Source organism: Aquarana catesbeiana, linkage group LG05 (assembly GCF_042186555.1).
Source record: "Aquarana catesbeiana isolate 2022-GZ linkage group LG05, ASM4218655v1, whole genome shotgun sequence".
NCBI lineage: Eukaryota > Metazoa > Chordata > Amphibia > Anura > Ranidae > Aquarana > Aquarana catesbeiana.
Genome location: NC_133328.1, coordinates 591,637,783 through 591,665,178, shown reverse-complemented (window position 1 = coordinate 591,665,178; position 27,396 = coordinate 591,637,783). Strand labels below are relative to the sequence as shown.

Sequence of the window (27,396 nt, the reverse complement as noted above, 5' to 3'; positions counted from 1 at the left end):
TTACTTTTTCCAGTCGTTTTTTAATTTGTTGATGGTCGGAACAGCAGTGATTCCCCCAACAGATCATACATACCAAGCCTTTACTGACGTTATGTAATCTGTTACATTCTCTAGTGATCCTCTTGTGGATTGCCCACCCAATTACACATTTAAATGAGACATCATAGTTTACTGCAGCCCACACAGAATTTGCATTAGACCCTACAATGGTACTTTGGCAGCAGTCAGACTGACATAAAAGCATATTAATGTGAGGTGCTAGGTGACTACATGGCATTATTTATGGATCGACCCTATCTAAAAAAATAACTATATATTTTTGTTTCACTTATGAAGAAGATCTTTCTCTTAAACATACCTCAGCAAATCCTACAGCAAAGAGTGGAAAATTGTACCCGCAGTTGTATGGTGTTATAGTGATGGTATGCTGGGTTACAGATGTACTATACGTTCTGGTTACATCAATGTTGCTGATCTTAATCCCACTTTCGGATAAGGCCGGTCTTTGCCTGAGAACTGAGTCACATACAGGAGAAAGAGATAAACAGCAATGCTAATGTATAAGAGCAAGTTTAAATGGACCTATCATGAAAGAAACATAGGTGCTGCCTGTCTTGACATTTGTATCTAAGCCAAACACCTTACATAACCCCCCGTATGATTTCAAGATAATAGCTAATCACCCCTGAAGACTTGGAATATCTCCTATATGAAGGGTATTTTATAAATATTGCATGCTATTGCAGTACTGGGTCTCAGCTTGATGCACAAGAAGAGTAACTTATGTTTTGTCAGCTTTAGATGTTGACATTATTAGGTGAAGGAAGAGGTGAATTTTTTGAAAACCATGTGGACTGAGTCATCTTGGATACCCTAGCAACAAGATCAATTTACATTAAAGCCTAAGTTAAAAGTTAAAATCAGCACAAGGGACATTACTTGCCTTCAGTGATGTATGTCCTTGTGCTGTTGTGTCCTCTTTTTTAATGAAATCTTCCTCCTCCTCCACCCCCCCCCCCCCACCTTTGCCACTATAATCTTCCAATGTGGCAGGGATTTATAGAATTAATAATTTAACTGTTGGGATTAAAATGTGAAACTAAGAGGCGTGATGAGCTCTCATAAAGACTGCCCAACTACGCTTGCCCCTTTCACCCAGCTCCCTAATTCATAGAAACCAGTGCTACAGTTACAGGATCTATGAATGGAGCATGAGCAGATAATTGATGGGTCCACGCCCTTCATTAATGGATTCTGTCTCATTCATAGAAGCTGTAGTAATGGCCTTCTATGAATGGAGCAGTTGGAGGGAGAGGGTGGGCATAGTTGGTGGTTTGGCGCTCTTAATGACAGCCTGTCACAGCCTCTTAGTTCTTTTAATCTCCTGCCGCACCAGAAGAATATTGCAGTGCATGCAGGGGAAGCATTGGAATAGGAAGATTTTCGCGAATGGAGGACTCAGCAGCACAAGGAACCCATCTCACTAAAAGTAAGTCACATCACATGTGCTGAATTTTTTCTCTTTTAAGTAAATTTAGGCTTTAATTCTTGTCCCCCAGGGAATTTTGGGTTCTCTTGTCCATTTTATAGTTTACAGATACTCCTATTGCATCTTCTATCATATAAAATAAATTAAAAAAAACAATAGGGAGGGGGCACTTTACCTCAACTGTCACCAGTCCCCTCAGTGATATCCAGAATACATAGAGCTACTTATGTCCTAACTGGGACAGTGTAGTGTAGTAATGTGCAGCAATTTGATGTGCTCATATATGAAATACTAAGGTTATTTTGCACCCTTGTACAACTGAAATTTATGCATGCTTTTGTTTTCGGATTTTATAAAACTTGTTTAATAAAAATGTATTTAAAACTGAAAAACATAATAGGAACAGCCACAGGAATTCAAGCAAACAGTCAGGTCTCCAGCATCCACCAAAAAATGAAATAACATTTTCAGATGTATGACCCATTTAATCATTAATTGCATTTATTACAGTAGAATTCCATGCTAAACATTTTTTAAAATATTTTATTATATATTTTCATGTAACAACACTGAAGAAATGACACTTTGCTACAATGTAAAGTAGTGAGTGTACAGCTTGTAAATTTTCTGTCCCTTCAAAATAACTCAATGCACAGCCATTAATGTATAAACCGCTGGCAACAAAAGTGAGTACAACCCTAAGTGAAAATGTCCAAATTGGGTCCAATTAGCCATTTTCCCTCCCTGGTGTCATGTGACTTGTTAGTGTTACAAGGTCTCAGGTGTGAATGGGGAGCAGGTGTGTTAAATTTGGTGTTAACGGGGACGGAGCCTGCGGCCAGAGCGGATGGAAGTGTTAGAGAGGAGCTCTGACACAACGGGGGCTATATCACGACTCACAGCACACAGACATGGCCAAAAATCACCTCCACAGATAGGGGAGACTGAGGCACACAGCTTGGGCACAATGAGCAAGCGCAAGGAGAGAAAGGGCCCACGGAAACATACAGATGCCTTCCCTCCAGCAACGGGCTGGCCGATCCAAGATGGCGCCGCCACCGAGAACTACTCTCCCTCATCCACAGCCAGCGTGTCCACCATCCACTACCATCCGTGGGTGAGTCACCTGTTACAGGCCATCCGCTGCATTTAATAGCCCTGTAAAGCAAAAACAGAGGCTAGGGGAGGAGGGAGCTGAGCAGGATGCCATAGACAGGAGAGGGGAGGAAATGGAGGAGACCTCAGCATACAGCCAGCAACTGAATGCATTCCCTACCATATGGCAGCCCATCAAAGACTCGACTATGAAAGAAATTTTTCTAACACTGCGGGGGGCTCTCCAGCAGGATATAGCATCCTTTATGTGCTCCACAAAAAAAGAGATGAATGAAGTCTGCAGCAGAATTGAGTATGTGGAACATAAAATTGAGGAATTTACTTTAGCGCATAATGAGTTAGTTGATGCCCATTTTGATATTGAAGATGAGCTTAAAGCAATGCGCCTTAAAATGGCGGATATTGAGGACAGATCACACAGAAATAACATCAAATTCAGGGGGATCTCAGAATACATCAAACCTGCTGATCTGTGCGCATACCTCCAAAAGCTTATGACAACATAGCACCAATCCTATTTAATTTGTTCATAAACGACCTGGAGGATGGGATAAACAGTTCAATCTCTGTATTTGCAGACGATACTAAGCTAAGCAGGGCAATAACTTCTCCGCAGGATGTGGAAATCTTGCAAAAAGACCTGAACAAATTAATGGGGTGGGCGACTACATGGCAAATGAGGTTCAATGTAGAAAAATGTAAAATAATGCATTTGGGTGGCAAAAATATGAATGCAATCTATACACTGGGGGGAGAACCTCTGGGGGAATCTAGGATGGAAAAGGACCTGGGGGTCCTAGTAGATGATAGGCTCAGCAATGGCATGCAATGCCAAGCTGCTGCTAATAAAGCAAACAGAATATTGGCATGCATTAAAAGGGGGATCAAATGCAGAGATAAAACGATAATTCTCCCGCTCTACAAGACTCTGGTCCGGCCGCACCTGGAGTATGCTGTCCAGTTCTGGGCACCAGTCCTCAGGAGGGACGTACTGGAAATGGAGCGAGTACAAAGAAGGGCAACAAAGCTAATAAAGGGTCTGGAGGATCTTAGTTATGAGGAAAGGTTGCGAGCACTGAACTTATTCTCTCTGGAGAAGAGACGCTTGAGAGGGGATATGATTTCAATTTACAAATACTGTACTGGTGACCCCACAATAGGGATAAAACTTTTTCGCAGAAGAGAGTTTAATAAGACTTGTGGCCACTCATTACAATTAGAAGAAAAGAGGTTTAACCTTAAACTACGTAGAGGGTTCTTTACTGTAAGAGCAGCAAGGATGTGGAATTCCCTTCCACAGGCGGTGGTCTCAGTGGGGAGCATTGATAGCTTCAAGAAACTATTAGATAATCACCTGAATGACCGCAATATACAAGGATATGTAATGTAATACTGACACATAATCACACACATAGGTTGGACTTGATGGACTTGTGTCTTTTTTCAACCTCACCTACTATGTAACTATGTAACAGCTCTACCATCTGTGGGACCTGCTGATATTACCATAGACAGAGCCCACAGGCTGCCAAAACCATCTTACTTGCCTGAAAACATCCCTAGAGATATAATAGCAAGGATCCACTTCTACCATGTGAAGGATCAACTAATGCGATACTCCAGGCAGCACCCTGCACTACCAGATCCCTTTGCTGGAATCGCACTTTATGCCAATCTGTCGCAAGCTACTATGACGGCGAGACATAACTTGGTTCCCATCACAAAAATATTGCGTAACCACAAAATCCTCTACAAGTGGGGCTTCCCGGCTAAGCTGCTAGTGGAAATGCATAATGAATTGCACTCAATCACATCGCTGGAAAAAGGCATGGAACTTCTCCAGAAATGGCACCTACTCCCTGTGAACGGCAACCCGGCTGAGCCTGAACCCTTCCTGGACAGACGTCACAACAACTGCCAAAACAAGAGGGGCAGATAATGCTCTTATACGCTAGCACCTTACCGACCTAACACATGGCTGTGTGCCAGCATAACCCTCACCTGTTGTTCGGCTAATGTTAGTTCTGTTATTTCCCCAATCTTCATTTACGTGATGTATCCTGTATCCTATTGCTTTCAGCCGTTAATGCTTACCTGTTCAAAGTTACCACATAGATCGATATGGTTTATTTTTTCAGTTTTTTACTTTTTTTCTCTTGTCCTGTGGGCTATACTGAGCAAATTACCTCAGTACTTACACATGTCCAAAAAGGAATCTTTACCACTTCTCGTTCCAACTAATACCACTAGATGGCAGCAAAGCACTCTCTACCATCCAAATGAACCTTACGTTAAAGAGGAGGTCCGGTTAAAAAAAAAAAAATGTTTTAAAAGTCAGCAGCTACAAACATTGTAGCTGCTGACTTTTAATAAGCACACTTACCTGTCCAGGGTGCCCGCGATGTCGGCTGCCCGAGGCTGATTCGTCCATCGGATCGGGTCCCGGCACCGCCATTTGAAGTAAGGGAAACAGGCAGTGGAGCCTTGCGGCTTCACTGCCCATTTCCTACTGCGCATGTGCGAGTTGCGCGGCGCTTTGTGAATGGCCGGCTGTGTTCTATGGACACACACAGTTCCCAGAACACACCGCGCCACCTTCCCCAGAAGAAAACGAGAGGAGGAGAAGACTGGAGATCACCACGGTATAGGAAGTGGCAGATTAGGACGATCTGCCTAGCAACAGCCATTTTTGGTAAGTAAAAAACATTTTTTTTTCTTTTTTTTTTCACATTTTTAGGAGCATTTTAATGCAATTTTTTTTTTTTTTTTTTTTTGGGTGGACCTCCACTTTAATGCCATACAATATGAAAGGTTTAAACAGCCCTTATAAGCACAGAGTTTTATGGAAAACAGCACTGGACTTAAAGTGTGATATACTGTGTGCACAGGAGACGCATTTCTCCAGCCTTAAACCTCCAAAATGCTCTCATGCTAAATTTCCCCATGTGTTCACAGCAAATGACTCATCCAAAAGAAATGGAGTACTGATCGCTGTCAAGGACACTATCACCTTTTCTCTACTGAAATATCATATTGACTCCCAAGGTCAATTCATCATCCTGGTTGCAGAAATTGATCACGCCATCTACACACTAGTGAACTTATACGCGCCTAACGTTAAACCGTTGAAGTTTATCCGTAAGGTCATTATGCTTGCTAAACAAATGCAACAGGGTAATCTGTTATTGTGTGGGGACTTTAATATCATTGAGAATGCTGAACTTGACTTCTCCTAAGTGGCTCAGACACGGAGGTCCTCTTTGGGACCATTGTGCCTAGAAGAGAGGCTCTTTGATCCATGGCGCTGCCTTCGAACTACTGAGAGGGATTATACATACTATTTAACGGTACATAATAGTTACTTCAGAATAGACTTCTTTCTCACAGATATGTACACTTTACAGAAGGTGGGTAAAGCTGATATCCACAGCATAATGTGGTCGGATCATGCGCCTTTAACTATTGATGTTGTGGATACAAAAATCTCCCACAAACCTTTATGGTGCAACAACACCTTCCTTCTATCACACCCCAAGATTAAGTATGAAATTGAAGGAAAAATTGATGAATACTTTTGAATCAATGACAATGGAGAATGTTCTCCTACAACGCTCTGGTGTGCGCATAAGGCATTCGCTAGGGGAACACTAATCCAAATTGCCTCTAGAGAACGGAGAAAAAAATTGCAGCGTATCTCACAATTGCACAAATCCATAACAGAATTGGAAGCTCAACGCAAGAACCCCAAAACTGCTTCTACCCTCATAGTGAAACACCTTACCTCCTGCCATAAGGAATTATGGCAGTAACTAAGGGTGGACTATGACACATATTTTAAAAGGCTGAAGCTTTCCTATTACTTACTAAACAACAGAGCAAGGAAACTTCTGGCCTCCCAACTCAAAAAACATCAAGCACGTGCCAACCCTTACACATATGGAACACCATCGCTCTAATGCCATTCTAGGCAACGCAAAAGATATAGCCAACGCATATCACCAATAAAGAGGTTGAGACAGTTATAAAATCCCTACCCCTGCACAAATCTCCCGGAGCAGACGGTTTCTCCGCTGAATACTATAAAGCATTCGCCATCCTCCTCACCCCAAAACGAGTAGACATTTTTAATGCAGCAGCCACTGCTGGCTCCTTTCCAAATGAAATGCTCCAAGATATAATAGTTACATTACCCAAACCAGGTAAAGACCCAGTGCACCCTCAACATTTTAGGCCCATATCCCTGCTGAACTCAGACCTAAAGATTTACGCCAAAATACTAGCCAACAGATTAATGTAAGTTAACCCATTCCTTATAGGTTTTGACCAAGTTGGATTTGTAAAGGGCAGACAGGCTCCAGACGGGACCAGAAGAATGTTAAACTTACTAAGATTTTCAGAAGTCACCAAGGAACCTAGCGTATTCCTAGCCCCGAATGCAGAAAAGGCTTTTGACAGGGTCCATTGGGGATACCTGTCAAAGGCCTTAAACAAATTTGGGATATCTGGCATGATTCACTCAGCAATCATGTCACTGTATTCTAACCCATCAGCACAAGTGTATACTTCTAGCTTACTCTCTGACCCGTTCACACTGTCCAACAGGATCCGTCAAGGATGGCCACTCTCTCCGATTCTCACTTGTCATTGAACCATTAGTGGAATACATTCGATCCAATGAAACGGTACAAGGCATCAAAGTAGGCCCTAGGAATCACAAAATAGGTCTATTCGCTTATGATATCATATTAACCCTCTCTGACCCTCTGCAGTAAAAACCCTACTACACAAATTTGGAGAGGTCTTCTTTTATAAAGTCAACAAAACTAAATGTTATGCCCTGGCACTTAACATACCTAAAGAAAAAAACAACCATATCAAAAAAATATTCCCCTGCAATTGGGATTCCCCCGTCTATCACCTACCTTGGTATAAAGCTAACCTCTTCTTTCTCCAGGCTGTATCTAAGCAACTACCCTCCTCTACTAACCAAAATAGAAGAGGAACTAAATAAGATTAGTAAACTGCATCTGACATGGATTGGAAGAATAGCTGCATACCAAATGCAAGTATTGCCTAGATTAATATATTATTTCAGGACACTTCCCATACCTATTCCTCAGAAATTCTTCTCGCATCTAATGGCTAGCTTAAGAAAGTACATCTGGGCGGGTAAAAAGCCTAGCATAGCTCTAACAACTTTATACAAACCCAAACACCTGGGGTCTTAATAGCTGGTAAGTGGCTAGTGAGTGGGGCATGCACTGTCTGGGTGTGAATAATACTTCTTCATTCACTTTTGGAGCACTGGATTTTGTTAACACTTAAATGTTTATGTGAACTTTTTTTGCACCGAAGCACTTTTATTTCCTGTAGGTAAAAGTGGTGTAACTTGGTTTACAACCACTTTAAATCACATATTTTTTCTTTTTCACTCAATTGTATTATGATTATTACAATGATCTTGTACACTAATGATAGTGCAACACAATATTTCTTTTTATGCTTCATATATTACATATGTGGGTATGCCGTAAGTGCAGCTATCACAGATATATACAGGTGAAACTCGAAAAATTAGAATATTGTGCAAAAGTTCATTTATTTCACTAATGCAACTTAAAAGGTGTAACTAATATATGAGATAGACTCATTACATGCAAAGCAATATAGTTCAAGCTGTGATTTGTCATAATTGTGATGATTATGGCTTACAGCTCATGAAAACCCCAAATCCACAATCTCAGAAAATTAGAATATTACATGCAATCATTAAACAAGGATTGTACATATAACAATATTGGACCTCTGAAAAGAGTAAGCATGCATATGTACTCAGTACTTGGTTTGGGTCCTTTTTGCAGCAATTACTGAATCAATGCGGCGTGGCATAGAAGCTATCAGCCTGTGGCGCTGCTGAGGTGTTATGGAAGACCAGGATGCTTCAATAGCGGCCTTCGGTCTCTTATCTTTCTCTTGGCAATGCCCCATAGATTCTCTATGAGGTTCAGGTCAGGCGAGTTTGCTGGCCAATCAAGCACAGTAATCCCACAGTCATTGAACCAGTATTTGGTGCTTTTGGCAGTGTGGGCAGGTGCCAAGTCCTGCTGGAAAATGAAGTCAGCATCCCCATAGAGCTCGTATGGGGAAGGAAGCATGAAGTGCTCCAAAATCTCCTGGTAGATGGCTGTGTTGACCCTAGACTTAATGAAGCACAGTGGACCAACACCAGCAGATGACATGGCTCCCCAAATAAACACAGACTGTGGAAACTTCACACTGGACTTCAAGCATCTTGCAGTGTGTGCCTCTCCATTCTTCCTCCATACTCTGGGTCCTTGGTTTCCAAATGAGATGCAAAATTTGCTCTCATCAGAAAAGAGGACTTTGGACCACTTAGCAACAGACCAGGCCTGTTTTTCTTTAGCCCAGGTAAGACGCTTCTGACGTTGTTTGTTGTTCAGGAGTGGCTTGACAAGAGGAATACGAAATTTGAAGCCAATGTCCAGGATCCTTCTGTGTGTGGTGGCTCTTGATGCACTGACTCCAACCTCAGTCCACTCCTTGTGAAAGTCCCCAACACTTTTGAATGGCCTTTTCTTGACAATCCTCTCCAGGCTGCAGTCATCCCTGCTGGTTGTGCACCTTTTTCTTCCACACTTTTCCCTTCCACATACCGTATATACTCGAGTATAAGTCAAGACTTTCAGCCCTTTTTTTTGGGCTGAAAGTGCCCCCCTCGACTTATACTCGAGCCTTCTGCCTACATGATCAGCGTGTCATGCAGGCAGACGGCGGCCAGCGTGTACTATTACTATTCAGCGGCCAATTACTGTTCAAAAGCCGCGCCTCCTCCTCGTCTCCGATAGGCAGTCAGTGAACAGCCTATCACAGACATTCTCTCATCCTCGTCCGTGGTATGAGAATGAGAGAATGTTTGTAATAGGCTGACCGCTGACTGCTGGGAAATGGAGTTTTCTTCCTATAATGGACGAGGAGGAGGCGCGGCTTTTGAACAGTGAATGGCCCCCGAATAGTAATAGCACACGCTGATCGGTGCAGAGCGGCACACAGAGGCATGCACAGGACACAGGTAGGATACACACAGACACATGCACACAGACACATGCACACATACACAGGACACATACACAGGACACAGGTACATATACACATGACACATGCACACATACACAGGACACAGGTGCATATACACATGACACATGCACATATACACAGGACACAGGTACAGGACACATGCACATATACACATGACATATGCACATATACACAGGACACATGACACATGCACATATACAAAGGACACATGCACATAAACACAGGACACATGACACATGCACATATACGCAGGACACATGACACATGCACATATGCACAGGACACAGGACACATGCACAGGACACATGCACAGGACACAGGGAGGTATACAGCTGCAGATGGGCATTGTTGACCCTCTTTTTCCACTTACAGTAGCTGCTGCATTTCTCACCCTCATCTTATACTCGGGTCAATAAGTTTTTCCCATTTTTTTGTGGTAAATTAGGGCCTCGACTTATACTCGGATCAACCTATACTCGAGTATATACGGTAACTTTCTATTAATGTGCTTTAATACAGCACTTTGGGAACATCCAACTTCTTTTGCAATTACCTTTTGAGGCTGTACCTCCTTATGGAAGGTGTCAATGATGGTTTTCTGCACAACTGTCAGGTCAGCAGTCTTTCCCATGATTGTGATTCCTACTGAACCAGACTGAGAGACCATTTAAAGGCTCAGGAACCCTTTGCAGGTGTTATGGCTTAATTGGCTGATTAGAGTGGGACACTTTGAGCCTAGAATATTGCACCTTTTCACAATATTCTAATTTTCTGAGATTGTGGATTTGGGGTTTTCATGAGCTGTAAGCCATAATCATAACAATTATGACAAATCACAGCTTGAACTATTTTGCTTTGAATGTAATTAGTCTATCTCATATATTAGTTTCACCTTTAAAGTTGCATTAGTGAAATAAATGAACTTTTGCACGATATTCTAATTTTTCGAGTTTCATCTGTATATTGTCTAGTTGATGACACTTTTGCGCAACTTGTTTCCAATTTTTTATTATATATTTAGTCAGTAACTATAGAACTTTACTTTGAAATTTATGCTTAGGAAAGCACCTAACCTACAAAAGAAAGAGGAAAGGGATTTACCTGAGACGTCACTCGTTGTCACCTCTTCTCCAATGTACAAGACATCAACATAGAAATCTTGGTTTGCCATTAAGCGGATAGTAAACAGGTTGAAGTTTTTTCCAGAGTACCTTGATTCTATAAGTTCCAACAAGTTGATGCACGTGTATGTCCAGCTGAAAGAGAGGACACTTCCATTACATTTCCAAAGGAACAAAGTCAAATTATTCAAAAAAGAGAATGTATGTGCGTATTTTTCTTTATCGTACATCACGGGACACAGAGCAGCCATAGTAATTACTATGTGAGTTATACACCACCTGTAGGTGAATGGGCACAGGCACACCCAAAGACAGTAAGTCCCCCTCTATATAACCCCTCCCATACAGGAAGTACCTCAGTTTTTTCGCCAGTGTCTCAAGGTGTTGGTCACGGTTGTTGAAGTGCTATGCTAAAGAAGAAGCCCCGTTGCGGAAATCCTTAAGCGGGATCAAGGGGCTATGCAGTCGGATCCATTCAAGATGCCAAAAAGTAATGGCCAAAATGGATGGTACCTGAGCCTCGAGGAAGAAAAAGTGAAGTCACTTGCCTGTAATGCTCCTCTGTTGAGGGCTGGACCCTGGGATCCAGGTCCTTGGTTACATGACTAAACCAAAGGTTGTCCTGGCAGGGTGCTGTACGGGTCCAAGGGTGTGGACCCCAGTATGCAAGGGGGACCCGTTCCTTGAAGGTCCGTCATGACATGGCCCGTCGTGATGGGTAAAGATTGGATCTGGCTGATGTGGGAATGGTAAGTCAAAGAAGATCCTAAGGAACACATACGGTTCACTTATGGACATCTTCTGAGTAAACAATGTTTGGATTGAACCTGTAATTATAACATACCTGGTGTTTAACATTACCACGCTTCCCCTGCAGTGTGCTCAGTGTCTGCCAGCGCTCCTGTGGAACAGCGTTGTCCCCTTACTCCACTCTGTCATGGCTGCCAAAAGGGCTTGGGGATTACCGCCTCTGAAACTTGGCGGTCGGCATTCCCCTGGTGATACAGCCCCTCTCCCCCCTGAGCATCCAGTTTGCAGGACCGTTCGTTCTTTCACGCGGGAATAGCTCTGTTTAAAAAAGCTATCCTAGGACGCGGGGGGCATGGCTTGGCGCGGCCGGCGTGCACGTGGAAACGAACATTCACAGAAGCGAACACACGGCGCAAGCGCAAGGCTTACTGCCAATAAAGTTTTTACTCTGGAAAGAGTCTGGTGGCTGACGGAGGGACACAGAGCATACGAGGGCATGTAAGCACTGTATTGGTGTTGGATACAGGCATTTTAAGGGCACGTCTACTCAGCATCAGGCTGAGCAGTGATAGCGGATAGTGGCATATTTCCATTGCTGGACTATAGCTCGGCAGTAGATGCATATTGTTAGTACCTCTGCGTTTGGTGCTTAGGACTATGTCTTCCCAAAAGAAAGGTGGGAGAAATACAGAAGGGACCCCGCGGTCGGGGTCTGAGGATCCTAGTCATGCTTCCACAGTTCTATCCTCCCCTGAAAGACCAGAAGCAACTGGCCAGTCTGAGTCAGTCAGGCTCTCAGGCAAAGTAGCCACTTCCAATATTTCAGCCTCTGCATACATCACCAAGGACGATTTGGCTTCAGCATCAGCTGGTTTGGAAGAAAAAATAGCCGATATGTTCGCGTCTTCCTCCCAGTCCGGGAAAAAACGTGATAGGTCCCATTCTCCTCCGCCTGACCTTCCAGTGTTGCAACAGGAATGGGCAGATGATGTTGAGATACCATTGGGTGACTGGGAAGAAGGGCAGGCGGGTGACTCCTCCTCTGAGGATTCAGTCTCAGAAGAGCCCTTCTCAGCCTCGCAATCTCAGAAGTTGCTAGTTAAATCCCTTACAGAATTGGTCCGTTCTGGATACAAGTTTCCCCCAGCACAGGTAGCTGAGGCCCTCTTTTCCTCTTTGGGTTCTTTAAGTCCTCCACAGGGTCCACATGCATTTCCTGTACATCCATTGCTGGAGCGGCTGATATATGCTGACTGGGATCACCCAGATAGGTATTTTCTTCCTCCTAGAAGATTTTCTCTTCTTTATCCTATGGAGGAAAAGTTCACTAAGAAGTGGAGTTTTCCAGCAGTAGATGCTGCTATCTCTTCTGTGAATAAGAGTCTAACTTGTCCAGTGGACAATGTCCAGGTTTTTAAGTATCCAGCCATTAAGAAGCTGGAATCTTTGCCCAAAGCCTCGTTTGCTGTAGCGGGTGCAGCAGCACAGTCTGTAGTAGCAGCGATAGGCATTTGTCAATCCCTAAAAGACCAGCTTAAGCAGGTTATTAAAGGTGTCCCTGCTCCAGGGGAAGTGGCCCGTGAGTTAGCTGAGCTACCTAGGGCCTTATGTTTTGTGGTTGACGCTCTTAAAGATTCTATTCATCAGGTGTCACGTCTTGCTCTCTTATCAGTGCATATGCATAGAATTCTGTGGTTGAAGCATTGGTCAGCTGAATGGCTATGCAAAAAGCTATTGGCATGTTTTCCCTTTCATGGGGAACGTTTTTTCGGGGAAGATTTGGATAAATATATCCAAAAAATTTTGGGTGGAAAGAGTGCCCTTTTACCAGTTAAAAAAAAGGAGCAGACATCCTTCATTTAAACTTTCTTCTTCCCCGGTAACAGGTGCGACAGCCTCCAGGCAGTCGCGATGGCCTCCGCCATCAGGTTCAAGAGGTAAGCCTCAAGGCCAAGCACAAGGCCAGAAGAAGCCCTGGGGGCAGAAGCCTACAAAGCAGAGTCCCATGGCCCCTTTATGAAGAGGATGAAGAGGTGCCCCCCGCTCTCTTGAATGGGGTTAAGGCTTCTGCAGTTTTCAGGGGCTTGGCAGGAAGGGATCCTAGACAGATGGGTCATCTCCACCGTATCTCTTGGGTACAAACTAGAGTTTCGAGAGTTTCCACCTTTTCGTTTTCTAAGGTCGAATGTTCCCAAGGACCCACTCAAAAGGAGGTCTTTGTTCCTGGCGCTATATCGACTGACGTCTCAGGGTGTAATCATAGAGATTCCCTCAGAAGAGCAGAGCATGGGGTTTTATTGAAATCTCTTCACGGTGCCAAAACCGAATGGAGATGTCAGACCCATTCTAGATCTCAAAGATCTAAATCAGTTCCTAACCGTTCACTCTTTTCGCATGGAGTCAATCCGGTCAGTCTTATCCACTCTGTGGGGAGGAGAATTTCTGTCATCAATAGACATTAAAGATGGATATCTGCATGTGCCAATTTTTCCCGCTAACCAGAAGTTTCTGTGTTTCATGGTTGAACAGCGCCACTTTCAGTTCATGGCCTTACCCTTCGGGTTAGCCACCACACCCCAGGTGTTTACAAAAGTTCTGGCCCCAGTACCAGCAAGACTAAGGGGTCAGGGTATAGCAATATTGGCATACCTAGACGACCTGCTGCTGATAGATCAATCTGTTGCACGGCTAGACCAGAGTGTGTCCAACACAGTCAAGTACTTGGATCATCTGGGTTGGATTCTCAACCTAGAGAAGTCAGCCTTACGCGCAGTAAGAAGGCTAGAGTACTTGGGTCTGGTTATAGATACAGCCCAAGAAAAAGTATTTTGCCTCAAACAAAAGTCAGGGCTATAAGAGATCTGGTCCATGTGGTCAAGGCAAAGAAGGATCCTTTCATTTGTCTTTGCATGAGGTTGTTAGGGAAGATGGTGGCTTCATTCTAAGCAGCACTCAAGTCACCTCTTTGAAAAATTCTTTTTCACAATTTTTGAAGAAAACTTATACACAATTTATGGACTGCTATACTAACACTATATGATTTTTGTTTTGCCTATAATGGACTTTCTGACTTGGCCGCAGAGTATGGTCTATCAAACAGCTTACTTAAGCTAGTTGTAAATGTTGATCTATGTACACCTATGGGCATTATTTCTAATGTTGATTGTAGCTTTTGGTTTATCTCTAGTTTATGAAGGTATACCACTAGCTAACCACTGGGAGAATCACCATAGCTATTTTGGTTACTGAATTTTTTTCACACTGGTTATCTTACACTCTTGAGAGGTACTTTATGGCACATCTTATGTGTATATTACTTATGGCAAACTAAAAATACTAGGGATGAGCTTCGTGTTCGAGTCGAACCCATGTTCGACTCGAACATCGTCTGTTCGCCGAATTACGAACAATATGGGCCGTTCGCGCCAAATTCGTGTAGCGCGTCACGGCCCATAGTTCACTGCGGCATCGCAGTGCATTGCTGGCTGATGATTGGCCAAGCATGCACTATGACCCGCATGCTTGGCCAATCACAGCGCCGTCTGAACAGAGAGCCGTAATTGGCCAAGGAGGCCTTGGCCAATTATGGCTCAGGGGATTTAGTACACGCCCCACACTATATAAGGCCGCCTGCACGGCGGCCCTGTGTAGTGTGTGTTCCGGCGTTCATTGAGAGAGAGAGACAGAAAGACAGTGACATTTGATTTGAGTTACATAGATTAGGCAGAACAGTCAGTCAGTTTAGCTGCACTTACAATGTATTGTGTATATATATGCATCCCAGGTGTTGCATATATATATATATATATATATACACTGTATTCAGTTTAGCTAGATCCATTCCTGTTATCTTCCTACTGACAGGCAGGCTTGTCTTGTTACAGTATTTACAGCTACCTGAAGAAAATTGCTGGTGTTCTTTTGATCCTATTAGTACCACAGTCAGGCAGCTAGACTATTTACAGTTAGTGAAGTGCGTCCTGCTTACAGTGTTCAGCTAAAACTACAAGTTGGTGTAGTGAGACCTCTGCACAGTGTTCATCTCAAGCTACAAGTTAGTGCTGTGCGTCCTGCTCACAGTGTTCAGCTAAAACTACAAGTTAGTGCTGTGCGTCCTGCTCACAGTGTTCAGCTAAAACTACAAGTTAGTGCTGTGCATCCAGCTCACAGTGTTCAGCTAAACATACAAGTTGGTGCAGTGCGTCCTGCTCACAGTGTTCAGCTAAAACTACAAGTTAGTGCAGTGCGTCCTGCTCACAGTGTTCAGCTAAAACTACAAGTTAGTGCTGTGCGTCCTGCTCACAGTGTTCAGCTAAAACTACAAGTTAGTGCTGTGCGTCCTGCTCACAGTGTTCAGCTAAAACTACAAGTTAGTGCTGTGCGTCCTGCTCACAGTGTTCAGCTAAACATACAAGTTGGTGCAGTGCGTCCTGCTCACAGTGTTCAGCTAAAACTACAAGTTAGTGCTGTGCGTCCTGCTCACAGTGTTCAGCTAAAACTACAAGTTAGTGCTGTGCGTCCTGCTCACAGTGTTCAGCTAAAACTACAAGTTAGTGCTGTGCGTCCTGCTCACAGTGTTCAACTAAAACTACAAGTTAGTGCTGTGCGTCCTGCTCACAGTGTTCAGCTAAACATACAAGTTGGTGCAGTGCGTCCTGCTCACAGTGTTCAGCTAAAACTACAAGTTAGTGCTGTGCGTCCTGCTCACAGTGTTCAGCTAAAACTACAAGTTGGTGTAGTGAGACCTCTGCACAGTGTTCATCTCAAGCTACAAGTTAGTGCAGTGCGTCCTGCTCACAGTGTTTAGCTAAAACTATAAGTTAGTGCTGTGCGTCCTGCTCACAGTGTTCAGCTAAAACTACAAGTTGGTGTAGTGAGACCTCTGCACAGTGTTCATCTAAAGCTACAAGTTAGTGCAGTGCGTCCTGCTCACAGTGTTCAGCTAAAACTACAAGTTAGTGCTGTGCGTCCTGCTCACAGTGTTCAGCTAAAACTACAAGTTGGTGTAGTGAGACCTCTGCACAGTGTTCATCTCAAGCTACAAGTTAGTGCAGTGCGTCCTGCTCACAGTGTTTAGCTAAAACTATAAGTTAGTGCTGTGCATCCTGCTCACAGTGTTCAGCTAAAACTACAAGTTGGTGTAGTGAGACCTCTGCGCAGTGTTCATCTCAAGCTACAAGTAAGTGCAGTGCGTCCTGCTCACAGTGTTTAGCTAAAACTATAAGTTAGTGCTGTGCGTTCTGCTCACAGTGTTCAGCTAAAACTACAAGTTGGTGTAGTGAGACCTCTGCACAGTGTTCATCTAAAGCTACAAGTTAGTGCAGTGCGTCCTGCTCACAGTGTTTAGCTAAAACTATAAGTTAGTGCTGTGCGTCCTGCTCACAGTGTTCAGCTAAAACTACAAGTTGGTGTAGTGAGACCTCTGCACAGTGTTCATCTAAAGCTACAAGTTAGTGCAGTGCGTCCTCCTCACAGTGTTCAGCTAAAAATACAAGTTAGTGCTGTGCGTCCTGCTCACAGTGTTCAGCTAAAACTTTAAGTTAGTGCTGTGCGTCCTGCTCACAGTGTTCAGCTAAAACTACAAGTTGGTGTAGTGAGACCTCTGCACAGTGTTCATCTAAAGCTACAAGTTAGTGCAGTGCGTCCTGCTCACAGTGTTTTGCTAAAACTATAAGTTAGTGCTGTGCGTCCTGCTCACAGTGTTCAGCTAAAACTACAAGTTGGTGTAGTGAGACCTCTGCACAGTGTTCATCTAAAGCTACAAGTTAGTGCAGTGCGTCCTGCTCACAGTGTTCAGCTAAAACTACAAGTTAGTGCTGTGCGTCCTGCTCACAGTGTTCAGCTAAAACTATAAGTTAGTGCTGTGCGTCCTGCTCACAGTGTTCAGCTAAAACTACAAGTTGGTGTAGTGAGACCTCTGCACAGTGTTCATCTAAAGCTACAAGTTAGTGCAGTGCATCCTGCTCACAGTGTTCAGCTAAAACTACAAGTTAGTGCAGTGCGTCCTGCTCACAGTGTTTAGCTAAAACTATAAGTTAGTGCTGTGCGTCCTGCTCACAGTGTTCAGCTAAAACTACAAGTTGGTGTAGTTAGACCTCTGTACAGTGTTCATCTAAAGCTACAAGTTAGTGCAGTGCATCCTGCTCACAGTGTTCAGCTAAAACTACAAGTTAGTGCTGTGCGTCCTGCTCACAGTGTTCAGCTAAAACTACAAGTTGGTGTAGTGAGACCTCTGCACAGTGTTCATCTCAAGCTACAAGTTAGTGCAGTGCGTCCTGCTCACAGTGTTCAGCTAAAACTACAAGTTAGTGCTGTGCATCCTGCCCACAGTGTTCAGCTAAAACTACAAGTTAGTGCTGTGCGTCCTGCTCACAGTGTTCAGCTAAAACTACAAGTTAGTGCAGTGCTTCCTGCTCACAGTGTTTAGATAAAACTATAAGTTAGTGCCGTGCGTCCTGCTCACAGTGTTCAGCTGAAACTACAAGTTAGTGCTGTGCGTCCTGCTCACAGTGTTCAGCTAAACCTACAAGTTGGTGTAGTGAGACCTCTGCACGGTGTTCATCTAAAGCTACAAGTTAGTGCAGTGCGTCCTGCTCACAGTGTTCAGCTAAAACTACAAGTTAGTGCTGTGCTTCCTGCTCACAGTGTTCAGCTAAACCTACAAGTTGGTGTAGTGAGACCTCTGCACAGTGTTCATCTCAAGCTACAAGTTAGTGCAGTGCGTCCTGCTCACAGTGTTTAGCTAAAACTATAAGTTAGTGCTGTGCGTCCTGCTCACAGTGTTCAGCTAAACCTACAAGTTGGTGTAGTGAGACCTCTGCACAGTGTTCATCTAAAGCTACAAGTTAGTGCAGTGCGTCCTGCTCACAGTGTTCAGCTAAAACTACAAGTTGGTGTAGTGAGACCTCTGCACAGTGTTCATCTCAAGCTACAAGTTAGTGCAGTGCGTCCTGCTCACAGTGTTTAGCTAAAACTGTAAGTTAGTGCTGTGCATCCTGCTCACAGTGTTCAGCTAAAACTACAAGTTGGTTTAGTGAGACCTCTGCATAGTGTTCATCTCAAGCTACAAGTTAGTGTAGTGCGTCCTGCTCACAGTGTTCAGCTAAAACTATAAGTTAGTGCTGTGCGTTCTGCTCACAGTGTTCAGCTAAAACTACAAGTTGGTGTAGTGAGACCTCTGCACAGTGTTCATCTAAAGCTACAAGTTAGTGCAGTGCGTCCTGCTCACAGTGTTCAGCTAAAACTACAAGTTAGTGCTGTGCATCCTGCTCACAGTGTTCAGCTAAAACTACAAGTTAGTGCTGTGCGTCCTGCTCACAGTGTTCAGCTAAAACTACAAGTTAGTGCTGTGCTCCCTGCTCACAGTGTTCAGCTAAACCTACAAGTTGGTGTAGTGAGACCTCTGCACAGTGTTCATCTAAAGCTACATGTTAGTGCAGTGCGTCCTGCTCACAGTGTTTAGCTAAAACTATAAGTTAGTGCAGTGCGTCCTGCTCACAGTGTTCAGCTAAAACTACAAGTTGGTGTAGTGAGACCTCTGCACAGTGTTCATCTCAAGCTACAAGTTAGTGCAGTGCGTCCTGCTCACAGTGTTTAGCTAAAACTATAAGTTAGTGCTGTGCGTTCTGCTCACAGTGTTCAGCTAAAACTACAAGTTGGTGTAGTGAGACCTCTGCACAGTGTTCATCTAAAGCTAAAAGTTAGTGCAGTGCATCCTGCTCACAGTGTTCAGCTAAAGCTACAAGTTAATGCTGTGCATCCTGCTCACAGTGTTCAGCTAAAACTACAAGTTAGTGCTGTGCATCCTGCTCACAGTGTTCAGCTAAAACTACAAGTTAGTGCAGTGCGTCCTGCTCACAGTGTTTAGCTAAAACTATAAGTTAGTGCCGTGCGTCCTGCTCACAGTGTTCAGCTAAAACTACAAGGTAGTGCTGTGCGTCCTGCTCACAGTGTTCAGCTAAACCTACAAGTTGGTGTAGTGAGACCTCTGCACAGTGTTCATCTCAAGCTACAAGTTAGTGCAGTGCGTCCTGCTCACAGTGTTTAGCTAAAACTATAAGTTAGTGCTGTGCGTTCTGCTCACAGTGTTCAGCTAAAACTACAAGTTGGTGTAGTGAGACCTCTGCACAGTGTTCATCTAAAGCTACAAGTTAGTGCAGTGCGTCCTGCTCACAGTGTTCAGCTAAAACTACAAGTTAGTGCTGTGCGTCCTGCTCACAGTGTTCAGCTAAAACTATAAGTTAGTGCTGTGCGTCCTGCTCACAGTGTTCAGCTAAAACTACAAGTTGGTGTAGTGAGACCTCTGCACAGTGTTCATCTAAAGCTACAAGTTAGTGCTGTGCGTCCTGCTCACAGTGTTCAGCTAAAACTACAAGTTAGTGCAGTGCGTCCTGCTCACAGTGTTTAGCTAAAACTATAAGTTAGTGCTGTGCGTCCTGCTCACAGTGTTCAGCTAAAACTACAAGTTGGTGTAGTTAGACTTCTGCACAGTGTCCATCTCAAGCTACAAGTTAGTGCAGTGCGTCCTGCTCACAGTGTTTAGCTAAAACTATAAGTTAGTGCTGTGCGTTCTGCTCACAGTGTTCAGCTAAAACTACAAGTTGGTGTAGTGAGACCTCTGCACAGTGTTCATCTAAAGCTAAAAGTTAGTGCAGTGCGTCCTGCTCACAGTGTTCAGCTAAAGCTACAAGTTAGTGCTGTGCATCCTGCTCACAGTGTTCAGCTAAAACTACAAGTTAGTGCTGTGCATCCTGCTCACAGTGTTCAGCTAAAACTACAAGTTAGTGCAGTGCGTCCTGCTCACAGTGTTTAGCTAAAACTATAAGTTAGTGCCGTGCGTCCTGCTCACAGTGTTCAGCTAAAACTACAAGGTAGTGCTGTGCGTCCTGCTCACAGTGTTCAGCTAAACCTACAAGTTGGTGTAGTGAGACCTCTGCACAGTGTTCATCTCAAGCTACAAGTTAGTGCAGTGCGTCCTGCTCACAGTGTTTAGCTAAAACTATAAGTTAGTGCTGTGCGTTCTGCTCACAGTGTTCAGCTAAAACTACAAGTTGGTGTAGTGAGACCTCTGCACAGTGTTCATCTAAAGCTACAAGTTAGTGCAGTGCGTCCTGCTCACAGTGTTCAGCTAAAACTACAAGTTAGTGCTGTGCGTCCTGCTCACAGTGTTCAGCTAAACCTACAAGTTGGTGTAGTGAGACCTCTGCACAGTGTTCATCTCAAGCTACAAGTTAGTGCAGTGCGTCCTGCTCACAGTGTTTAGCTAAAACTATAAGTTAGTGCTGTGCGTCCTGCTCACAGTGTTCAGCTAAACCTACAAGTTGGTGTAGTGAGACCTCTGCACAGTGTTCATCTAAAGCTACAAGTTAGTGCAGTGCGTCCTGCTCACAGTGTTCAGCTAAAACTACAAGTTGGTGTAGTGAGACCTCTGCACAGTGTTCATCTCAAGCTACAAGTTAGTGCAGTGCGTCCTGCTCACAGTGTTTAGCTAAAACTGTAAGTTAGTGCTGTGCATCCTGCTCACAGTGTTCAGCTAAAACTACAAGTTGGTTTAGTGAGACCTCTGCACAGTGTTCATCTCAAGCTACAAGTTAGTGTAGTGCGTCCTGCTCACAGTGTTCAGCTAAAACTATAAGTTAGTGCTGTGCGTTCTGCTCACAGTGTTCAGCTAAAACTACAAGTTGGTGTAGTGAGACCTCTGCACAGTGTTCATCTAAAGCTACAAGTTAGTGCAGTGCGTCCTGCTCACAGTGTTCAGCTAAAACTACAAGTTAGTGCTGTGCATCCTGCTCACAGTGTTCAGCTAAAACTACAAGTTAGTGCTGTGCGTCCTGCTCACAGTGTTCAGCTAAAACTACAAGTTAGTGCTGTGCTCCCTGCTCACAGTGTTCAGCTAAACCTACAAGTTGGTGTAGTGAGACCTCTGCACAGTGTTCATCTAAAGCTACATGTTAGTGCAGTGCGTCCTGCTCACAGTGTTTAGCTAAAACTATAAGTTAGTGCAGTGTGTCCTGCTCACAGTGTTCAGCTAAAACTACAAGTTGGTGTAGTGAGACCTCTGCACAGTGTTCATCTCAAGCTACAAGTTAGTGCAGTGCGTCCTGCTCACAGTGTTTAGCTAAAACTATAAGTTAGTGCTGTGCGTTCTGCTCACAGTGTTCAGCTAAAACTACAAGTTGGTGTAGTGAGACCTCTGCACAGTGTTCATCTAAAGCTAAAAGTTAGTGCAGTGCGTCCTGCTCACAGTGTTCAGCTAAAGCTACAAGTTAGTGCTGTGCATCCTGCTCACAGTGTTCAGCTAAAACTACAAGTTAGTGCTGTGCATCCTGCTCACAGTGTTCAGCTAAAACTACAAGTTAGTGCAGTGCGTCCTGCTCACAGTGTTTAGCTAAAACTATAAGTTAGTGCCGTGCGTCCTGCTCACAGTGTTCAGCTAAAACTACAAGGTAGTGCTGTGCGTCCTGCTCACAGTGTTCAGCTAAACCTACAAGTTGGTGTAGTGAGACCTCTGCACAGTGTTCATCTCAAGCTACAAGTTAGTGCAGTGCGTCCTGCTCACAGTGTTTAGCTAAAACTATAAGTTAGTGCTGTGCGTTCTGCTCACAGTGTTCAGCTAAAACTACAAGTTGGTGTAGTGAGACCTCTGCACAGTGTTCATCTAAAGCTACAAGTTAGTGCAGTGCGTCCTGCTCACAGTGTTCAGCTAAAACTACAAGTTAGTGCTGTGCGTCCTGCTCACAGTGTTCAGCTAAAACTATAAGTTAGTGCTGTGCGTCCTGCTCACAGTGTTCAGCTAAAACTACAAGTTGGTGTAGTGAGACCTCTGCACAGTGTTCATCTAAAGCTACAAGTTAGTGCTGTGCGTCCTGCTCACAGTGTTCAGCTAAAACTACAAGTTAGTGCAGTGCGTCCTGCTCACAGTGTTTAGCTAAAACTATAAGTTAGTGCTGTGCGTCCTGCTCACAGTGTTCAGCTAAAACTACAAGTTGGTGTAGTTAGACCTCTGCACAGTGTTCATCTCAAGCTACAAGTTAGTGCAGTGCGTCCTGCTCACAGTGTTTAGCTAAAACTATAAGTTAGTGCTGTGCGTTCTGCTCACAGTGTTCAGCTAAAACTACAAGTTGGTGTAGTGAGACCTCTGCACAGTGTTCATCTAAAGCTAAAAGTTAGTGCAGTGCGTCCTGCTCACAGTGTTCAGCTAAAGCTACAAGTTAGTGCTGTGCATCCTGCTCACAGTGTTCAGCTAAAACTACAAGTTAGTGCTGTGCATCCTGCTCACAGTGTTCAGCTAAAACTACAAGTTAGTGCAGTGCGTCCTGCTCACAGTGTTTAGCTAAAACTATAAGTTAGTGCCGTGCGTCCTGCCCACAGTGTTCAGCTAAAACTACAAGGTAGTGCTGTGCGTCCTGCTCACAGTGTTCAGCTAAACCTACAAGTTGGTGTAGTGAGACCTCTGCACAGTGTTCATCTCAAGCTACAAGTTAGTGCAGTGCGTCCTGCTCACAGTGTTTAGCTAAAACTATAAGTTAGTGCTGTGCGTTCTGCTCACAGTGTTCAGCTAAAACTACAAGTTGGTGTAGTGAGACCTCTGCACAGTGTTCATCTAAAGCTACAAGTTAGTGCAGTGCGTCCTGCTCACAGTGTTCAGCTAAAACTACAAGTTAGTGCTGTGCGTCCTGCTCACAGTGTTCAGCTAAAACTATAAGTTAGTGCTGTGCGTCCTGCTCACAGTGTTCAGCTAAAACTACAAGTTGGTGTAGTGAGACCTCTGCACAGTGTTCATCTAAAGCTACAAGTTAGTGCTGTGCGTCCTGCTCACAGTGTTCAGCTAAAACTACAAGTTAGTGCAGTGCGTCCTGCTCACAGTGTTTAGCTAAAACTATAAGTTAGTGCTGTGCGTCCTGCTCACAGTGTTCAGCTAAAACTACAAGTTGGTGTAGTTAGACCTCTGCACAGTGTTCATCTAAAGCTACAAGTTAGTGCAGTGCGTCCTGCTCACAGTGTTCAGCTAAAACTACAAGTTAGTGCTGTGCGTCCTGCTCACAGTGTTCAGCTAAAACTACAAGTTGGTGTAGTGAGACCTCTGCACAGTGTTCATCTCAAGCTACAAGTTAGTGCAGTGCGTCCTGCTCACAGTGTTCAGCTAAAACTACAAGTTAGTGCTGTGCATCCTGCTCACAGTGTTCAGCTAAAACTACAAGTTAGTGCTGTGCGTCCTGCTCACAGTGTTCAGCTAAAACTACAAGTTAGTGCAGTGCGTCCTGCTCACAGTGTTTAGGTTAAACTATAAGTTAGTGCTGTGCGTCCTGCTCACAGTGTTCAGCTAAAACTACAAGTCAGTGCTGTGCGTCCTGCTCACAGTGTTCAGCTAAACCTACAAGTTGGTGTAGTGAGACCTCTGCACAGTGTTCATCTAAAGCTACAAGTTAGTGCAGTGCGTCCTGCTCACAGTGTTCAGCTAAAACTACAAGTTAGTGCTGTGCTTCCTGCTCACAGTGTTCAGCTAAACCTACAAGTTGGTGTAGTGAGACCTCTGCACAGTGTTCATCTAAAGCTACAAGTTAGTGCAGTGCGTCCTGCTCACAGTGTTTAGCTAAAACTATAAGTTAGTGCTGTGCATCCTGCTCACAGTGTTAAGCTAAAACTACAAGTTGATGTAGTGAGACCTCTGCACAGCGTTCATCTCAAGCTACAAGTTAGTGCAGTGCGTCCTGCTCACAGTGTTTAGCTAACACTATAAGTTAGTGCTGTGCGTCCTGCTCACAGTGTTCAGCTAAACCTACAAGTTGGTGTAGTGAGACCTCTGCACAGTGTTCATCTAAAGCTACAAGTTAGTGCAGTGCGTCCTGCTCACAGTGTTCAGCTAAAACTACAAGTTGGTGTAGTGAGACCTCTGCACAGTGTTCATCTCAAGCTACAAGTTAGTGCAGTGCGTCCTGCTCACAGTGTTTAGCTAAAACTGTAAGTTAGTGCTGTGCATCCTGCTCACAGTGTTCAGCTAAAACTACAAGTTGGTTTAGTGAGATCTCTGCACAGTGTTCATCTCAAGCTACAAGTTAGTGCAGTGCGTCCTGCTCACAGTGTTTAGCTAAAACTATAAGTTAGTGCTGTGCGTTCTGCTCACAGTGTTCAGCTAAAACTACAAGTTGGTGTAGTGAGACCTCTGCACAGTGTTCATCTAAAGCTACAAGTTAGTGCAGTGCGTCCTGCTCACAGTGTTCAGCTAAAACTACAAGTTAGTGCTGTGCATCCTGCTCACAGTGTTCAGCTAAAACTACAAGTTAGTGGCTGTGCGTCCTGCTCACAGTGTTCAGCTAAAACTACAAGTTAGTGCTGTGCTTCCTGCTCACAGTGTTCAGCTAAACCTACAAGTTGGTGTAGTGAGACCTCTGCACAGTGTTCATCTAAAGCTACAAGTTAGTGCTGTGCGTCCTGCTCACAGTGTTCAGCTAAAACTACAAGTTGGTGCAGTGCGTCCTGCTCACAGTGTTTAGCTAAAACTATAAGTTAGTGCTGTGCGTCCTGCTCACAGTGTTCAGCTAAAACTACAAGTTGGTGTAGTTAGACCTCTGCACAGTGTTCATCTAAAGCTACAAGTTAGTGCAGTGTGTCCTGCTCACAGTGTTCAGCTAAAACTACAAGTTAGTGCTGTGCGTCCTGCTCACAGTGTTCAGCTAAAACTACAAGTTGGTGTAGTGAGACCTCTGCACAGTGTTCATCTCAAGCTACAAGTTAGTGCAGTGCGTCCTGCTCACAGTGTTCAGCTAAAACTACAAGTTAGTGCTGTGCATCCTGCTCACAGTGTTCAGCTAAAACTACAAGTTAGTGCTGTGCGTCCTGCTCACAGTGTTCAGCTAAAACTACAAGTTAGTGCAGTGCGTCCTGCTCACAGTGTTTAGGTTAAACTATAAGTTAGTGCTGTGCGTCCTGCTCACAGTGTTCAGCTAAAACTACAAGTCAGTGCTGTGCGTCCTGCTCACAGTGTTCAGCTAAACCTACAAGTTGGTGTAGTGAGACCTCTGCACAGTGTTCATCTAAAGCTACAAGTTAGTGCAGTGCGTCCTGCTCACAGTGTTCAGCTAAAACTACAAGTTAGTGCTGTGCTTCCTGCTCACAGTGTTCAGCTAAACCTACAAGTTGGTGTAGTGAGACCTCTGCACAGTGTTCATCTAAAGCTACAAGTTAGTGCAGTGCGTCCTGCTCACAGTGTTTAGCTAAAACTATAAGTTAGTGCTGTGCATCCTGCTCACAGTGTTAAGCTAAAACTACAAGTTGATGTAGTGAGACCTCTGCACAGTGTTCATCTCAAGCTACAAGTTAGTGCAGTGCGTCCTGCTCACAGTGTTTAGCTAAAACTATAAGTTAGTGCTGTGCGTCCTGCTCACAGTGTTCAGCTAAACCTACAAGTTGGTGTAGTGAGACCTCTGCACAGTGTTCATCTAAAGCTACAAGTTAGTGCAGTGCGTCCTGCTCACAGTGTTTAGCTAAAACTGTAAGTTAGTGCTGTGCATCCTGCTCACAGTGTTCAGCTAAAACTACAAGTTGGTTTAGTGAGATCTCTGCACAGTGTTCATCTCAAGCTACAAGTTAGTGCAGTGCGTCCTGCTCACAGTGTTTAGCTAAAACTATAAGTTAGTGCTGTGCGTTCTGCTCACAGTGTTCAGCTAAAACTACAAGTTGGTGTAGTGAGACCTCTGCACAGTGTTCATCTAAAGCTACAAGTTAGTGCAGTGCGTCCTGCTCACAGTGTTCAGCTAAAACTACAAGTTAGTGCTGTGCATCCTGCTCACAGTGTTCAGCTAAAACTACAAGTTAGTGGCTGTGCGTCCTGCTCACAGTGTTCAGCTAAAACTACAAGTTAGTGCTGTGCTTCCTGCTCACAGTGTTCAGCTAAACCTACAAGTTGGTGTAGTGAGACCTCTGCACAGTGTTCATCTAAAGCTACAAGTTAGTGCTGTGCATCCTGCTCACAGTGTTCAGCTAAACCTACAAGTTGGTGTAGTGAGACCTCTGCACAGTGTTCATCTAAAGCTACATGTTAGTGCAGTGCGTCCTGCTCACAGTGTTTAGCTAAAACTATAAGTTAGTGCTGTGCATCCTGCTCACAGTGTTCAGCTAAACCTACAAGTTGGTGTAGTGAGACCTCTGCACAGTGTTCATCTAAAGCTACAAGTTAGTGCAGTGCGTCCTGCTCACAGTGTTCAGCTAAAACTACAAGTTGGTGTAGTGAGACCTCTGCACAGTGTTCATCTCAAGCTACAAGTTAGTGCAGTGCGTCCTGCTCACAGTGTTTAGCTAAAACTATAAGTTAGTGCTGTGCGTTCTGCTCACAGTGTTCAGCTAAAACTACAAGTTGGTGTAGTGAGACCTCTGCACAGTGTTCATCTCAAGCTACAAGTTAGTGCAGTGCGTCCTGCTCACAGTGTTTAGCTAAAACTATAAGTTAGTACCGTGCGTCCTGCTCACAGTGTTCAGCTAAAACTACAAGGTAGTGCTGTGTGTCCTGCTCACAGTGTTCAGCTAAACCTACAAGTTGGTGTAGTGTGACCTCTGCACAGTGTTCATCTAAAGCTACAAGTTAGTGCTGTGCGTCCTGCTCACAGTGTTCAGCTAAACCTACAAGTTGGTGTAGTGAGACCTCTGCACAGTGTTCATCTAAAGCTACAAGTTAGTGCTGTGCGTCCTGCTCACAGTGTTTAGCTAAAACTATAAGTTAGTGCTGTGCGTCATGCTCACAGTGTTCAGCTAAAACTACAAGTTGGTGTAATGAGACCTCTGCACAGTGTTCATCTAAAGCTACAAGTT

The 27,396-nt window shown here is 44.2% G+C and overlaps 1 protein-coding gene across 1 annotated transcript in view; it reads right to left on the bottom strand.

Moving 5' to 3' along the window:
• Positions 1-27,396, bottom strand: part of LOC141146080 (fibrocystin-L-like) — a 364,397-nt gene that overhangs the window by 215,663 nt on the left and 121,338 nt on the right. Inside the window, exons 23-24 of the mRNA XM_073632840.1 lie at positions 10,799-10,977; positions 359-516 (exon numbers count right to left, since the gene is read on the bottom strand). Coding sequence (XP_073488941.1) covers positions 359-516; positions 10,799-10,977 — 337 coding nt within the window. The remainder of the gene's footprint in view (positions 1-358; positions 517-10,798; positions 10,978-27,396) is intronic.